This window comes from Eriocheir sinensis, chromosome 49 (assembly GCF_024679095.1).
Source record: "Eriocheir sinensis breed Jianghai 21 chromosome 49, ASM2467909v1, whole genome shotgun sequence".
In the NCBI taxonomy this organism is placed as follows: domain Eukaryota; kingdom Metazoa; phylum Arthropoda; class Malacostraca; order Decapoda; family Varunidae; genus Eriocheir; species Eriocheir sinensis.
The window spans coordinates 11,822,876-11,837,960 of record NC_066557.1 but is presented as its reverse complement, the minus strand read 5'-3'; the positions used below and the strand labels follow the sequence as shown (position 1 = coordinate 11,837,960).

At 43.8% G+C, this 15,085-nt stretch overlaps 1 protein-coding gene and 1 long non-coding RNA gene across 26 annotated transcripts in view; both read right to left on the bottom strand.

The window, feature by feature from the left end:
- Positions 1–239: 239 nt before the first annotated feature.
- LOC126981936 (F-actin-monooxygenase MICAL3-like) overlaps positions 240–15,085 on the bottom strand; it is a 105,042-nt gene continuing 90,196 nt past the window's right edge. For 7 of the 25 annotated variants that reach the window (XM_050833620.1, XM_050833637.1, XM_050833638.1 and 4 more), the window contains 6 exons: positions 14,950–14,988; positions 12,057–12,192; positions 11,288–11,396; positions 10,764–10,938; positions 7,224–10,384; positions 240–5,234 (listed from right to left, as the gene is read on the bottom strand). In XM_050833620.1, the coding sequence (XP_050689577.1) occupies positions 9,069–10,384; positions 10,764–10,938; positions 11,288–11,396; positions 12,057–12,192; positions 14,950–14,988 (1,775 nt within the window). In that variant the 3' untranslated portion in view covers positions 240–5,234; positions 7,224–9,068. Of the gene's footprint in view, positions 5,235–5,844; positions 6,005–7,223; positions 10,385–10,763; positions 10,939–11,287; positions 11,397–12,056; positions 12,193–14,949; positions 14,989–15,085 lie in introns of all 25 variants that reach the window. The other 18 variants (XM_050833632.1, XM_050833633.1, XM_050833629.1 and 15 more) reach the window with 18 other exon arrangements.
- Positions 6,010–7,002, bottom strand: LOC126981943 (uncharacterized). Its single transcript, XR_007734359.1, has 2 exons — positions 6,855–7,002; positions 6,010–6,783 (listed from the first exon to the last, which is right to left on the bottom strand). It is a non-coding gene; the product is annotated as an uncharacterized LOC126981943 (long non-coding RNA).

Sequence of the window (15,085 nt, the reverse complement as noted above, 5' to 3'; positions counted from 1 at the left end):
CTAACTTGTACATTCATTCACAATTCTAACTAGTTCATTCATACACATACTATCCAAACATGTCCATTTACACACTAACTGTAGTTCATTCATACACTATATTCTAATTGTAACCCATCCCTATACAGTTTTACACCATTGAAACTGTTGTCACTAACCTGAGAAATGAAAGAAAAAATCAGCATAAACACTAGTAACACGGTATCTTCAGGGTGTTTAGGGGATGAATAAAACTGTGGTAGCAAGATTTCCTTTACTTTGGAGCACCACGGTAAATAATGATATAGTACAAGCGTCGCCGCGACAGCCGGGGCGGGACAATGAATCCGTACAAAAGATATATAAATTAGAGCGCGATATTGATTCCACGTACACCGCCTTCACCTCCTCCTCCTCCGTCACCTTAACAGACGCCGCGATCAATAATATATATATACTATTTATAAACGCATGTAAGTATGTATGTATGTGTGCGTGTGTGTGAACCTTGACACTATCGCTAATACATACAGGCCTAAGAAAAGGATTGAACTCTACATGAGGGGGAAAAAGAGGATTGTGTAGCTGCTATGATGAGAAACTGTATATGTGTGTACCCTCTTGTGATGGTACCTCGCCTGCCTGCCTGTCTGTCTGTCTGCACTGGTTAGCTAGACAGAATCATTACCCTGTCAAATTTTCTCTGTCTCAGGTCTCAAAACAAAGGCAAAAGTTAGGAAAGTGTGTATATTTTTCTATCAGTCTGCCTGTCTCTGTCTGTCTGTCTACCTACACTGGTTAGCTAGACAATCATTACCCTGTCAAATTTTCTCTGTCTCTCAGCTCTCAAAACAAAGGGAAAAGTCAAGGAAATGTGCAAATTATTCTGTGTCTAACTGTCTGTCTGTCTCTGCACTGGTTAGCTAGACAGAATCGTTACTCTGTCAACCTTCTCTGTCTGTCTCTCGGATCTCGAAATAAAGGCAAATTATTCTCAAGCCTTATCGTACGCAGAGGAAAATATACACTTAGCGAGTCTCATGATGTGTGTGTGTGTGTGTGTGTGTGTGTGTGTGGTTCCTTAAGGTTTCCTATTTACAAATGCACAGATTAAAGCTAAAAATCAGTTATGGGTTATTGGGAAAACAACAACAATGGAGGGGAAGGGAAGGGAAAGGAAGGGTAAGGTAGGGAAGGGTAGGGGAGGGAAGCTAAGGGAAGGTGAGGTAGGGTCAGGTAAGGTAAGGTTAGGTTGGGTAAGGTAAGGTATGGGATAATGTGTGTTTGTTACATATCACACACACAAAATAAACAAAAGACAGACTCCTTATTGCTCTCGTAAACAAACGGATGAAGAAAAAATTGCTCTCCTAAATTAGAAATACAAATGAAAAAATTAATAATAACCAATTAAGAGGTAAGAGTATGAGGAAAATAATTAATAAAGCAAATATGAAATCACTAATTGAGAAAAGGGAATGAGAAAGAATGAGAAAAAAAAAAAAATTACACAACACAAGAGAATGAGTGAACATAAGTTAAGTAAGAATGAGGTTGAGATGTACTGACACACACACAAGGGAAGGGTAGGGAAGGGGGGTTTGAGGACTGGCAGGGGGTAGAGGGGGGTGGGAGGGAGCCTTGAGTGGGTTCAAGAATGGTCCTTCCAGCAGGCCTGTAGCCAGGCTGTTTCTATGGCCGGGGATTTGCTCCAGACTTTTCTTTCCAAGTATCCTTGTAAGTTCTGAAAGAGCTAATGAGTTTTAAAGGGGGGCAAAGCCCCCTGTGGCTACAGGTCAGCTTTCAGCACTTAAAAAAAATAAAAAATAAAAAATAATTTATTGGTGGCCCCAGGAGTATTTTCCTCCAGCCATCCCCCCCTCATGCCCCCTTACATAAGCTCTGCCACTTGGGACTTGTGGGTGAAAACAGCAGCACAGATCAGAGCCTTGAGTCTTGCCACGTCTGGTGCTGTCCCTTGCTGGGGACACAAACACATCTTTCCATCTGTCACAGCTCTGTATGCCTTCACACACCTGTCACACACCTGTCACACGTGCCACACCTTCTACAACATCTTTCCAAGCCTAACACACCTGGGGCAGCCTTTTCACAGGGAAGGGAAAGTAAAAGGGAAATACAGAACCAAGATTTGTGTAAATTTACATTTAAAACACCAATTTTGTTGACTAAATGGAGGGAGAGAGTAGTAGTATTATCACTATTATTATTATTATTATTATTTTGTTACTATCGACCGTACTAGGACAAGCCAGGAATAGAACCATTGAGTCAGCTGGCGTCACTTCCCGGCCAAGTTAGTTAATTTATTAAACTATTATTATTATTATTATTATTATTATTGTTATTGTTATTATTGTTATTATTGTTATTTTGTTGGCTGGTGTCTGCACAGTTTTCTTTCTTTCTTAGTCTATCTACTGTTTTGTTTGATTTGTGAGATTGAGCTTGTGTTGAGGACTGACGGAAGAGGAAGAGGAGGAGGGAAGAGGAAGATAAAAATAAGCTTGTTTTGGAAATGAGAGAAGGAGGAGGAGGAGGAGGAAAGATAAGGATAAAAATGAGTTTGTTCTGAGGAGTGACTGAGAAAGAAGGAAGAGAAGAAGATAAGGATGAAAAAAATGGATAAAGAGGAAGAATAAGAAAGATTAAAAGAAGGAAAGTAGAAAGATAAGGATGAAAAGGAGAACAAAAAAATAAGGATTAGGATGCTTAAGATCAGGAAGAGGAAGAGGAGGAAGAAAAAGATAAGGATGAAAAATAAGAACAAAAAAGAGGGATTAGGATGCTTAAGATCAGGAGGAGGAGGAGGAGGAAAAAGATAGGAAGGAGGCAGAAGACGAGGCAGCCATCCCAAGTCTGCTCATTCACCATTGTCGTCACAGCTAATAAAGAAAGGCACAGGGTTTTAGAGGCTGGTGAATACTATTGTCACAAACACACATCTTTCTGACCATTTCCCAAGATCCTCCTCTCCCCCTTCACACCTTTCTCAACGCTTTCCCTTTTTCCTCCTTTTAAACTTTCTCAATTTTTTTCCCTTTCCATTTTCATACTTGATTTTTTCCTTCTTTCCTTCCTTTCTTTCCTTTACTTATTTCTTTTTTCCTCCCTTCCTTTCCTTCCCTCCTTTTCATCACCCATTTCTTTCTTCCTCCTCTTCCCTTCTCAACTTTCTTTCCTCCTTTCCTTTCCTTCCCTCCTCTCCATCACCCATTTATTTTTTCCTCCTCTTCCATTCTCAACTTTCTTTCCTCCTTTCCTTTCCTTCCCTTCCTCTCCATCACCCATTTATTTTTTCCTCCTCTTCCCTTCTCAACTTTCTTTCCTCCCTTCCTTTCCTTCCCTTCCTCTTCATCATCCATTTCTTCTTTCCTCCTCTTCCCTTCTCAACTTTCTTTCCTCCCTTCCTTTCCTTCCCTTCCTCTCCATCACCCATTTCTTTTTTCCTCCTCTTCCATTCTCAACTTTCTTTCCTCCCTTCCTTTCCTTCCCTTCCTCTCCATCACCCATTTCTCCTTTCCTCCTCTTCCATTCTCAACTTTCTTTCCTCCTTTCCTTTCCTTCCCTTCCTCTCCATCACCCATTTCTCCTTTCCTCCTCTTCCCTTCTCTACTCTTTCCTTCATTCTCTTATCATTACTCCTTTCTTTCCTCCCTTCCTTTCCTTCACAAATTTCTCTCCTCCCTTCCTTTCTTCTCTTCCCTCCCTTCACACACACTTCCTCCCCCTCCTGCTCCTCTTCCCTTCCCTCCCTCCCTTCCCTCTACGGCTGTTCCTGCAAAGCTTAAGAGGAGCGTTTAAGAGGACAATCGTCAACAGTGGCAGCGCAGAAATGACACGAGAAAGTCTTGCATAACGTTTGCATAAGAGCGAAACTTGTGATTTATTTTTTTTGTTTTTCTTTGTTTTGTTTTGAAGTGATGGATTTTTTTTTTTCCTTACACACATTTTGATGATTCTTTTACTTTCTATTTTTTTTTTTTTGTGTGTGTGTGTGTGTTTGTGTGTTTCCAGTCGGACAGTTTTCTTTCTCTCTCTCACACACTTGGATGCACTAATTTTCTTCTTGTTTTGTTTTGTTTTGATTTTCTTTTTTCCTTTTATTGTTTTAGTCAAGTCATATGTTCTTTTTTTTCTTTACACGCACTTCAACGAATCCTGTTTTTGTTTTGATGTGGATTGCTTCAGTTATTGTCTTCCTTTTTTTCCTTTCTTTGTTTTGAAGTCGTCGGATGTTTTTCTTCTTTCTTTCGCAAACTTGAATGAATCTTGTCTTCGCTTGGGTTGATTCTGTCCTTGGGTTGTCTTGTTTTGTCTTCTGGTTTGTCTTTCTGGTGTACTTATCCACTTCTTTCCTTGTTTCCTCTTTTTCTTCTTCCCTTCATCTCTTCTCTTTTTCTTCCTTCCTTTCATCTCTTCTGTCTTTTTTCCTGTCATCTCGTTTTTTCATACTTTCTTCCTTTCATTTCTTGTTCTCTCACTCTTTCTTTCATCTTCTCTCATTCGCACATTCTTCCTTCCTTCCCTCCTTCTTCCTTTCTCATCTCTTCTGTCTTTCTTCCAATCATCTTGTTTTTCCATACTTTCTTACCTTCATTTCTTGTTCTCTCACTCTTTCTTTCATCCACCCCATTCGCTCATTCTTCCTTCCTTCCTTCTTTCTTCCTTTCATCTCTTGTCTTTCTTCCTCTCACCTCGTTTTTCCATACTTTCTTACCTTCATCTCTTGTTCTCTCACTCTTTCTTTCATCCGCCCCATTCGCTCATTCTTCCTTCCTTCCTTCTTTCTTCCTTTCATCTCTTGTCTTTCTTCCTGTCACCTTGTTTTTCCATACCTTCTTACCTTCATCTCTTGTTCTCTCACTCTTTCTTTCATCCACCCCATTCGCTCATTCTTCCCTCCTTGCTTCCATCCTTCCGGCACTGCATCTCTCCACATCTTAAACCCTCAACCCCCTTTTTATACACACACAAACACCCTTCAGTGACCACATTCCCTCCTCTAACACCCTAACCAACACCTCTTCCACACACTGTAATCCCACAACCCAACACCCTACACCCCTTATAACAACAGTTGCCACATGTCGCCTGCCACTAAACACCGGTCCACGTAACAATAACTGCCACACGTTGCCAGCTGCTACACGCCGGTCTCCCGTCTATGGGGGGACAGCTGCAGGCCTTTCCGCAGCATCACAGACTCAAGATCGCGGTCCTCCTCGACGTACCTGTTCCGAAAGGTGGCAAAGATGACAATTAGTAAAGGTAGATGAGATAAATAATGGTAGTATATATAGGAAAGGTGTTAAAAATAATGACAATAAGAAAATAATTAATAAGGATAGATGCAAACAATGAATTAGTCCAGAAAAAATGGGAAAATGATGATAAGTAATGGTAGTGGAAGGTTGTTTTGTCTTTCCTTTTAAATGATACTGACAGTAGAGCTAAAAATAAATAAATAAAGAATTCAGTATATTGACATTGCAAGAACTAAATATAACAAATAAAATAGATAAATGTGTTTGTTTTATGATATTGATAAAACAAAAGCTAAAAAAAAAAAGACAAACAAAAACTAAAAGCTGATATAATATAGAAATAAATAAAATAAAATAAGGTGAAAACACAGATTAAGAAAAATGATGATAAAAAATAGGTATTAATAATAGTAAATCAATAAATACAGGTAAAAAAAATCAAATAAGGTTAAAACACAAGACATGAAAACAAACAGGAACAAAAATAGGAAAAAATAAACAAATAAATAAATAAAGTTTCAAACCATCAAATAAGGTTAGAACACAGAGACCAAAGGTAATCATGCGGGAAACTTACGATCATGCGAAGTCACCAGTCACCAATCATGCAGGAATTAGTGGTACAGGCAGGCAGGTGGGGCAGGCAGGTGGGGGCGGGCAGGTAAGTGGGGGAGTGAGGGAGGACAGGCAGGCAGAGGGGAGGGACGGTGAGGGAAGGAAAGGAGGGTGAAGCAACTCTAAGGAAAAACAACCATTCTTTATTATCTCCATTCATGTGTTTGTATATGCATACTTTCATGTGTATTCTTATGTATATTTGAGCACCAGTTTATTTTTTATTTTTTTACGTCTATGCCTATAGTGTCGGTAGGCTTGCTTGAGGGCCCTGGATGGTGTTTGGCCCCAGCCCGTCATGGTGCAGGCAAGTGTTTATAGTGGCGCCATCTTCTCTTACTATACACAGGTAGTAGAGAGGTTACCAGCAGGGCAAAACATTGGCATACACAATCACCTTCGTCATACAACACAATGCAAAGTGTGGCGAGGGTTTGCAAGCATTAAATATATTATCTCATGCCGTGACAGAGGAAGAGGTCAATAAATAGATTAAATACATAAATAAAACTGGAAACACAAGACAGCAACTAATGGAAGAGCTTGGGAGAAATACAAGGGAATAATGATGTATGTAATATGCATGTTATTCATATTTTCAAAACACTTCTAGGCTCACATACCCTCATTTGGCAAGACTTTGGTAGAGGTTGTTGTGTTAGTGGTATTTCCATGGGTAGTTACATGAGCCTAATGATAGTTTTACATGGCTTTGGTAAGGTTGTTGTGTTAGTCGTGTTTCCATGGGTAGTTACAAGACCTAGTGATAGTTTTACAAGGCTTTGGTAAGGTTGTTGTGTTAGTGGTGTTTCCATGGGTAGTTACATGAGCCTAGTTATAGTTTTACAAGGCTTTGGTAAGGTTGTTGTGTTAGTGGTGTTTCCATGGGTAGTTACAAGACCTAGTGATAGTTTTACATGGCTTTGGTAGAGGTTGTTGTGTTAGTGGTGTTTCCATGGGTAGTTACAAGACCTAGTTATAGTTTTACAAGGCTTTGGTAAGGCTGTTCTGGGTATTTCCATGGGTAGTTTTATGAACCTGGCAATAGTCTGGTGATTGTGTTAGTGGTATTTCCACGGGTAGTTACAAGAGCCTAGTGATAGTTTGAACATGAAAACACTCACAAAAACCTGACTAACCTCCTTTGTGGCCTTTCAAAACATTCACTGTGAGAGCTGAAAGCATCTGAGAGTACAGGAAAATGTTAATTAAAGCTGTTTTTACCAGTAACTGAGCTAGGCTGAAGGGGTCAGTTGAGGCATTAGTGTCAGCTGCTGTTGCTGTTTTGCTGAGGCTGTTGGTGAGGTGCTGAGGCTGTGTGTGTGCTGTGTAGGGACTTACAAGGCAGAGGGAGGGCCAGCTGCTTGCCTCCTCCAGTGTGCGGGCGACCAGACAGCCAGACAAGGGGAGGGAAGGGAAGAAATGAAGTGTGTGTGTGTGTGTGTGTGTGTGTGTGTGTGTGTGTGTGTGTGTGTGTGTGCGGGTGTATACAAGTGATGTTGGTAGAGACAGGTGTTGTGTTGGTAGTATTGGTGGTGGTGGTGCGTCATAGAAGAAGTAGTGATGGGTGTTTCTACTGATGGAGTTAAATAGTGGTGTGATGGGTGTTTCTGGTGACGCTGGTGATGAGTCAACACTAGTAGGGGTAAGGCGAGTGTAATGGTGATGGGTCATTTCTCATAGTGGTGGAGGTAGTAAGGGAAGGGTAATGGTTACAGTGGTGGTGGTAATGGTTTATAATAATGGGTGTTGTCTGTACAGTAATGGTGGATGTCTGTAGTAGTGGTCATGGTAGTGGTCTGGTGATAATGGTGGTAGTAAGAGTAGTGGTAATGGAAGGTGTGGTGATACATGAGGTAGTCTGAGTGGTAATACAGTAGTGGTCATGGTGGTGGTCTGGTGATAATGGTGGCAGTAAGAGTAGTGGTAATGGAAGGTGAGGTGATACATGAGGTAGTCTGAGTGGTAATACAGTAGTGGTCATGGTGGTGGTCTGGTGATAATGGTGGCAGTAAGAGTAGTGGTAATGGAAGGTGTGGTGATACATGAGGTGGTCTGAGTGGTAATACAGTAGTGGTCATGGTGGTGGTGGTGGTAACAGAGGCAGTAAAGGTGGTGTTCATGGTAGTGGTGTGGTCTGTGGTCTGCCTCAGGGCACATACACCAAGACAGGAGGTTCACCAGCCTGGGTTACCGGCTCCAACCTGCACCAAGACTCAGACCAGTGTGGAGGCGTGCCTGGATGAAGCGGCCTGGAGTGTGGCGTGGCTGGCAGCCACCTCCAACACACTTCCCTGACTGTTTGGACCATTCTTGCCTGCTCAACCTGTGCAGGCTGGAGGTAGTTATGGGCAGCCAGTGGAGGTGGTAGTATCCAGTAAGCTGGTAACTTGCTTTCTTTGTGTATGCACCCTCAAGGTGGCTGGTCTTGCCTGCCTCGCCTTGGTGAGAGGCAGCGTCTGACAGTGACACGGGAACAAGATCAAGTGAGTCAGTCAGCCGATATCTTCTGCCGGGACAGGTGAACAAGGTGAGGCTGTACACATGGTTAGGGACAGGTAACTATCATGCAGGTACACTACATGGCTACAGGTGAACAGACTCACAGAAAAATACAATACTTCTAACTACAGTAATATCAAACTTGAGCATAATGACCCTCACCTCATTATCTCATACTCATACACATGCACGGCCAGCACCATTAGTACATACATACATAATACAGACTTGTTCTCAGTGCTCAGACTCAACTAAAACTAATTACTTCTACTATTTAATTAAGCAGCTGCATTACTGCCCCCTTCTCTCACTGGGAAGGAAGGCACATTAGCACATTAGTGGTTACAACATTTGAGGTGAGGAAGCCAGGCATTGTGGGGCTGACCATTCTTGTGGTTACTGTTTAAAGGGGGACTGTGTTAAAGGCTTGGTGAGGGGTGAGGGGAGGGAAGGAGAGGGGCTGACAGGAGGGAAAGAAAGGGGATTAGGGAAAGGCGGTGGAGGAGGATATGAGGAGGCTGAACACCACGGAAGAAATGGCTATGGACCGGCAACAGTGGAGGAGGCTCATGTCCCGTCCAACCCCACCATAGGGAATAAGTGGATGTTAAACGATGATGATGATGATGTGATAATAGGAAAGAAAGAACAAAAAGAACAAGCTATTTTATCCTTATCCTGTGTCTAAAAAGGGTAGGGGGGAGTTGGCAAGCCCCACAGTAATAGTGAAAGAACCCCCAGAGCATACACCAGCGAACACAGGCTGACCACGCCCACCACAGCATACCAACAGACTGTGGCTACCGGACTCCTTTCCCTCTCCTTAACGCCCAAGGATACCGGCTTGTAGGACCCTTGAGACATCCTACCATGAGACAGAGGGACAGGAAAGGATAGACTAGCCTGCCGGTAAGGATAGAGAGCATCAGAAAGGGATAGAGAAGAGCTTTTGTGAGAATAGAAATGGTCTGAAAAGGACATATTAGAGCCTAAGTGTGGATTGAGGGGGTCAGAGAATGAGCGCTTGTATGCATAGCTAGAGTCAGAGGTCACCAGGCTTCCCCGAGAGGTCAAGTCAGGCAAGGTCGTGCGTCTGAGCCTTGCCAACCTGCTGTAAAGACTCGCCCTTGACCTGGCCTGCCGGGAGGGGGCAAAGGTCAGACTCAAAGGGTCACTGTCGAAGATGCTGTGTCGACGGGAGGGTAGAGAGAGGCGAGGGAAGGGTGTGTTAGAAGAGGATGTGTCAGAATGAGAGGGTTGATGGGATTGAAGGGAGGGAAAAGGGGATTGAGATGGGGAGAAAGGGGATTGAGGGGAGGAGAGAGGGGATTGAGAGGAGGCGAGAGGGGATTGAGAGGAAGAGAGAGGGGATTGAGGGGACTGAGAATACAAGACCGGGACAAGAGAATCAGATGCTGCTTGTGTAGAATCAGGGAGGGAGTGAGAATCAGAGGTAAGATCAGGAGGATTGAATGCCAGGAGAGGAGGATTAGGGGATGGTAAGAGAGAATCAGATGCCAAGGGAAGAGGATTTGAGGATGATGAGAGAGGATCAGAGGGTAGGATCGGAGAATCAGAGTGTGAGAAAAGAGGATCGGATGCTAGATGAGGAGGATTAGGGGATGACAAGAGAGGATCAGGGAGTGAGAGAGGAGGATTGGAAGCAAGAACAGGTGGATTAGGTGCTAGAAAAGGTAAATTACAGGTGAGATGAGCTAAATTACAGGTGAGAAGAGCTAGATTAGAGGCAATAAGAGGTGAATCAGCTTGTAATGTGCCGGGGGGGAGGTGGAAGCAAGGGCGGAAGGCAGTGTTGGCGGTGGAGTTGGTGGTGGTGGTGGAGGGGGAGGTGTGTGGGGGGGCGGGGGTGTAGTGGAGGCCGCACCTCTGTCTGTCCTCCTCCAGCATGGTGACCAGCGCATCCTTCTGCTCCAGGATACTCAACATCTCCGCAAGGATGGTTCCCTCGCGGTCGATATCCTCGCGGGATTTCTCATGCTCTGTAGGTTAGGATGTACTGGATTAGGTAACAATAGATTGGGGTAGAGTATGTTGGATTTGATTATCTTAGATTAGGTCAGGTTAGGCTAAGATATATTGGATTAGGATGAATAGGATTTGGTAAGAATAGATTAGGTTAGATTCTCTGTAACACAAGCCTCGGTTAGGTCAGGAAGAAGTGTGGGACTAAGGGGGCTGAAAGGAGGGCTGAAGGGGCTGAGAAGAAGTGAAAAGGGGCTGAGGGGAAGAGAAAGGGGACTGAGAATACAAGACTGGGGCGAGGGAATCAGATGTTGTGAGTGTGGAATCAGGGAGTGTCGTACAAAATGAAAATATAAATAAATAAGGGTGATTTAGTGTGTGTTAGTGCGTGCGTACCTGACAGGGCCATGCGCCGTCGGAGGTCGTGTTCCAGCCTGACGTGACGGTCCTCCAGCTCCAGCTCCTTGGCGCGCACCATCAGCTCCTGCTCCCAGCGCACCAACGCGTTCTTCTCGTGTACCATGGCGAACCACTCACTCATCAGCTCCGCCTCATCGCGCTCACACCCACCCTACAACACACACACACACACACATGGGTAAGTACACATGTGGATATAGACGTACATGTGTGACTGTTTTTGGAAATTATATATGTGTACGCTATTTCTTATCTCACACACGTACATAAACACAGATGTGACTGTTTTTGCTTTTTGTACATACATGGATATATATGTTCATGCTAGTCTTTCCCTTTCCGTTACTGTAAATAGATAACAAATAAATAAATAAAGAAAAAAAAAAACTGAATGGGAGTCAGGGAGAAGCGTCACTCACCACCTCACACACACACACAAAAAGATGAGACCAAAAGAGAGAGAGAAAGAGAGAGTACCAGGTGGGGTCAGTGCCACTCACCGCCTCGCCGCGCAATGCCTTCTCCACCGCCACGCCGCGCTCCTCCAGCTCCCGCGTCTTGACCTCACACTCCTCAAGCTGCCTCTGGATCTCCTGGGCCATCCGCAGCCTGGGGGGGAAGGAAGAGCCTGGGTTTAAGTGCCTGCCTTGGGAACACTGATGCACCCTGCTGTCTTGTCCTTAGAAAACACAGGACCCTCTCTGCCCTGCACCTCTCCAGTCCCCAGTCCTCTACCCACCCTGCCCCTTCAGTCCCTAAACCCTTACTTAACCCGGTAGCAGCAGGGATCATGTTTCTTAATGGTCCCTCTAAGCGAGAAAAATTAGTAAAAATCATCACTCACACAAACCATTTCATAATATATATCGAAGCATTTGTGATCAGATTATGTATCATCTATTTTGGGGGTTTATATCATGGCACAAATTTGGCCCGTCGCTGCTACACGGTGAAGCCACAAATTTGGCCCGTCCCTAAACCCTTACTTAAAACTCCTGCCCAATGTCTTCCCTTCCTCTTCCTGACAGTCCCTTCAGTCCATTATTCCTTTAACTTCTGTCACACAGCCCACAGCCCCTACCCCAGCCCTGCCCATTACCCCTTCAGTCCTTCTGCCACACAGCCCACAGTCCCTACCCCAGCCCTGCCCATTACCCCTTCAGTCCTTCTGCCAGACAGCCACTCAGCATCCTCCTTTCCCTTCCTGTCACTCCCTTTAACCCTTCATTCCCTAGCACAGCCCTTCATTTCACCCCCCCAGCCCCTCACCTCTTTAGCTCCGCCTGCCGCGCCGCCTTCAACGCTGCACTGCGCTGCTTGCGGCCGCTGGAGCCTGACCAGTGCGCCTGTTGGCCCCTCTCCAGGGTGCCTGATGGGGTGCCCGCCTCCTCCTCAGACTCCTCCTCTGTGGGGGCAGGAAAGCCGTTACTCTCTGGCACTGCAGCCTTGGCACCACCACCTCTGATGATGATGATGGTGGTGCCAAAGCTTACGTGAGTTTGGGAAAGTTATCCATAAGAAGTTTTTCATTTTCTTTGTGAATTTATTTTGTTGTGGAGGAGAGAAGGTGATGGTATATAACTATTTGAACACTGTACCTTTGCTTACTTGTAATGTCTTGGTGGTGGATTACAATTATATTAGTCTACAGAGCTTATTCTTAACTCACACAAATGTTCTTAAAATTATTAATAACTAGAATTTTTAGTAAACCTTAAACTATGGAAACTGAACACCTAGATCTCTTTATGATGTGAAGCTTAAATTATTCTACCAACCATACTCTTAACTCACACTAATGTTCTTAAAACTATTAATAACTAGAATTTTTAGTACGCCTTAAACTATGGAAACTGAACACCAAGATCTCTTTATGATGTGAAGCTTAAATTATTCTACCAACCACACTCTTAACTCACACTAATGTCCTTAAAACTATTAATAACTAGAATTTTTAGCACACCTTAAACTATGGAAACTGAACACCAAGATATCTTTATGATGTGAAGCTTAAATTATTCTACCAACCATACTCTTAACTCACACTAATGTTCTTAAAACTATTAATAACTAGAATTTTTAGAACACCTTAAACTATGGAAACTGAACACCTAGATCGCTTTATGATGTGACGCTTAAATTATTCTACCAACCATACTCTTAACTCACACTAATGTTCTGGACTTAAAAATCATTCAAAACTAGACAAAGGTTTTTCATTACACCTTAAACTATAATATCTGTGCATGAATGTATTTGTTTTAGCTCTGATACGTATGGACAAACAATAGTTCTCACTTTCCCAACAAAACCTTTACCTCAAATATCACTGTACGGGTTTGCCAATTCATTAGTCACATGTGCTTGTTAGGTCACGTCTTTTACATCATTATCAAACACCAACAGCAATGAACTCACTCAACACTCTTCAAAGGTTTCAGAGTCTATGGCCAGTATCCTCAGACAGTTTCAGCTCCCACAACAAGTATTTCCCAAGGCCACAAAGGAGGGTAGTTGGGTTCTCATGAGTGGTTTTTGTGTTCATGGTGCAAAGCCTCATCAAACTATCACTAGGCTCAGAAAAGTACTCATGGAAACACCAACAACCTCTTCTAAAGCCTTGTTCTCATGTTCATGGTGCAAAGCCTTGTCAAACTATCACTAGGCTCAGGAAACTACTCATGGAAACACCAACAACCTCTTCAAAAGCCTTGTTCTCACGTTAATGGTGCAGAAGCCTTGTCAAACTATCACTAGGCTCATGACAGTACCCATGAAAACACCAACAACAGCCTCTACTAAAGCCTTATCAATCGTGGGTGTGAGAGCCTTGAAATGTTTGAGAATACGGGCCTTGTGTGATTCATGCTTGTCTCAGACTGCGGCAAAAACCAACAATAATATCAACACGAGGAGGAGGAGTAGTTTGCCCCACACCAAGATTAGGAAAACAAGAGTCAGTCGTGGTAGTAAAGGAACTTGCATTAAGGATCTTGTGCAAGTTAATGTCACTCCATCCACAGGCACACTCAATGCTTGCTGGCATGTCATGTAGTTAAAATACATAGCGGCAAAAGTGTTATTGTTATGTTAAAAACTTCCTCTCTGCTTGCTATATATGTGTGTGTGTGTGTGTGTGTGTGTGTGTATAATTCACCATGGGATTTGCAGTCACCAAGCAATACCCTCCTCAACTGAGCTTGGAGCTACAGAGTGACAGACTTCTGGGTACATCTGAAACCTCACACCTGGAGAAGGGACACAACCCTCAGCTGACACCCGGTACCCATGCACTGCTGGGTGGACACGGGGAACGGATTAAAGGAGGCTGCCCATCTGTCTCCACTCTGCCCAGGAATCGAACCTGGGACCTCTCAGTTGTGAGGTGAGTATGATGACCATTGCACTACAGAGCTGTGTGTGTGTGTGTGTGTGTGTGTGTGTGTGTGTGTGTGTGTTAATGCTGCTACACGATAGGCAAAAAAGATCTTTTCAAAACTTAATTTGTTAATGTTTTTGTGACCTGCTATGTGGATATATATATCACTAAGATGAGGAAGAGGAGAAAGAGAAAGCGAAGGAGAAGGAAGACTAGGAGACGAAAGAAGAGGAGAAACAGAAAGAGTGATTTTAACATCATAAGGTAGGTTGAGAAGGAGGAGGAAGAAAATAAGAAAGAGAAGAGACGGAGAAAGAAGAGGAGGAGGAGGAGGAGGAAGAGAATGAGAACAGGAAAGTAGAGAAGAGGAGTGAGTATGTACAACAAACACATACAAACCAGTGAGTCTGAAGTAAGAACACAAACAGCAACATCAAGGCAAGAGAAATCAACACAAAATCACATCAATCAAATCAACCAATCAACCAACAAAACAAAAAACAAGTGTGGAAGCAACAAGGAAAGCAAGGTGACCAGGCAACAAGCAGGTAGGCGGGTAAACAAACAAACAAGCCAGCACAGGTAAGTATCAACAGGTAGCAAACACCAATCAACAACAGGTAAAGGGCAGGTACGGCAAGCCAAAACAAACCAGGTGTGAGATGCAGCAAAACAAAGCCAAGAGTCAGGTATAAGTGAGCGCCAGGTAACACAGGTGAGCGCCAACCACCAATTAGCCACACAGGTGAACAATGGTGCCAGGTGTGGGGCCCGGCACTGTACCTTCAATCCGTGGGGGGGCCAGGCAGGGGTGGTGGGTGCCTGGGTGGTGGTGGTGGCAGGGGGCAGAGGGCAGGGGCACCACACACCACACAGATGACAGTAGGGGCGGAAGGGTAAGGTGCAAGGAACTCATGAA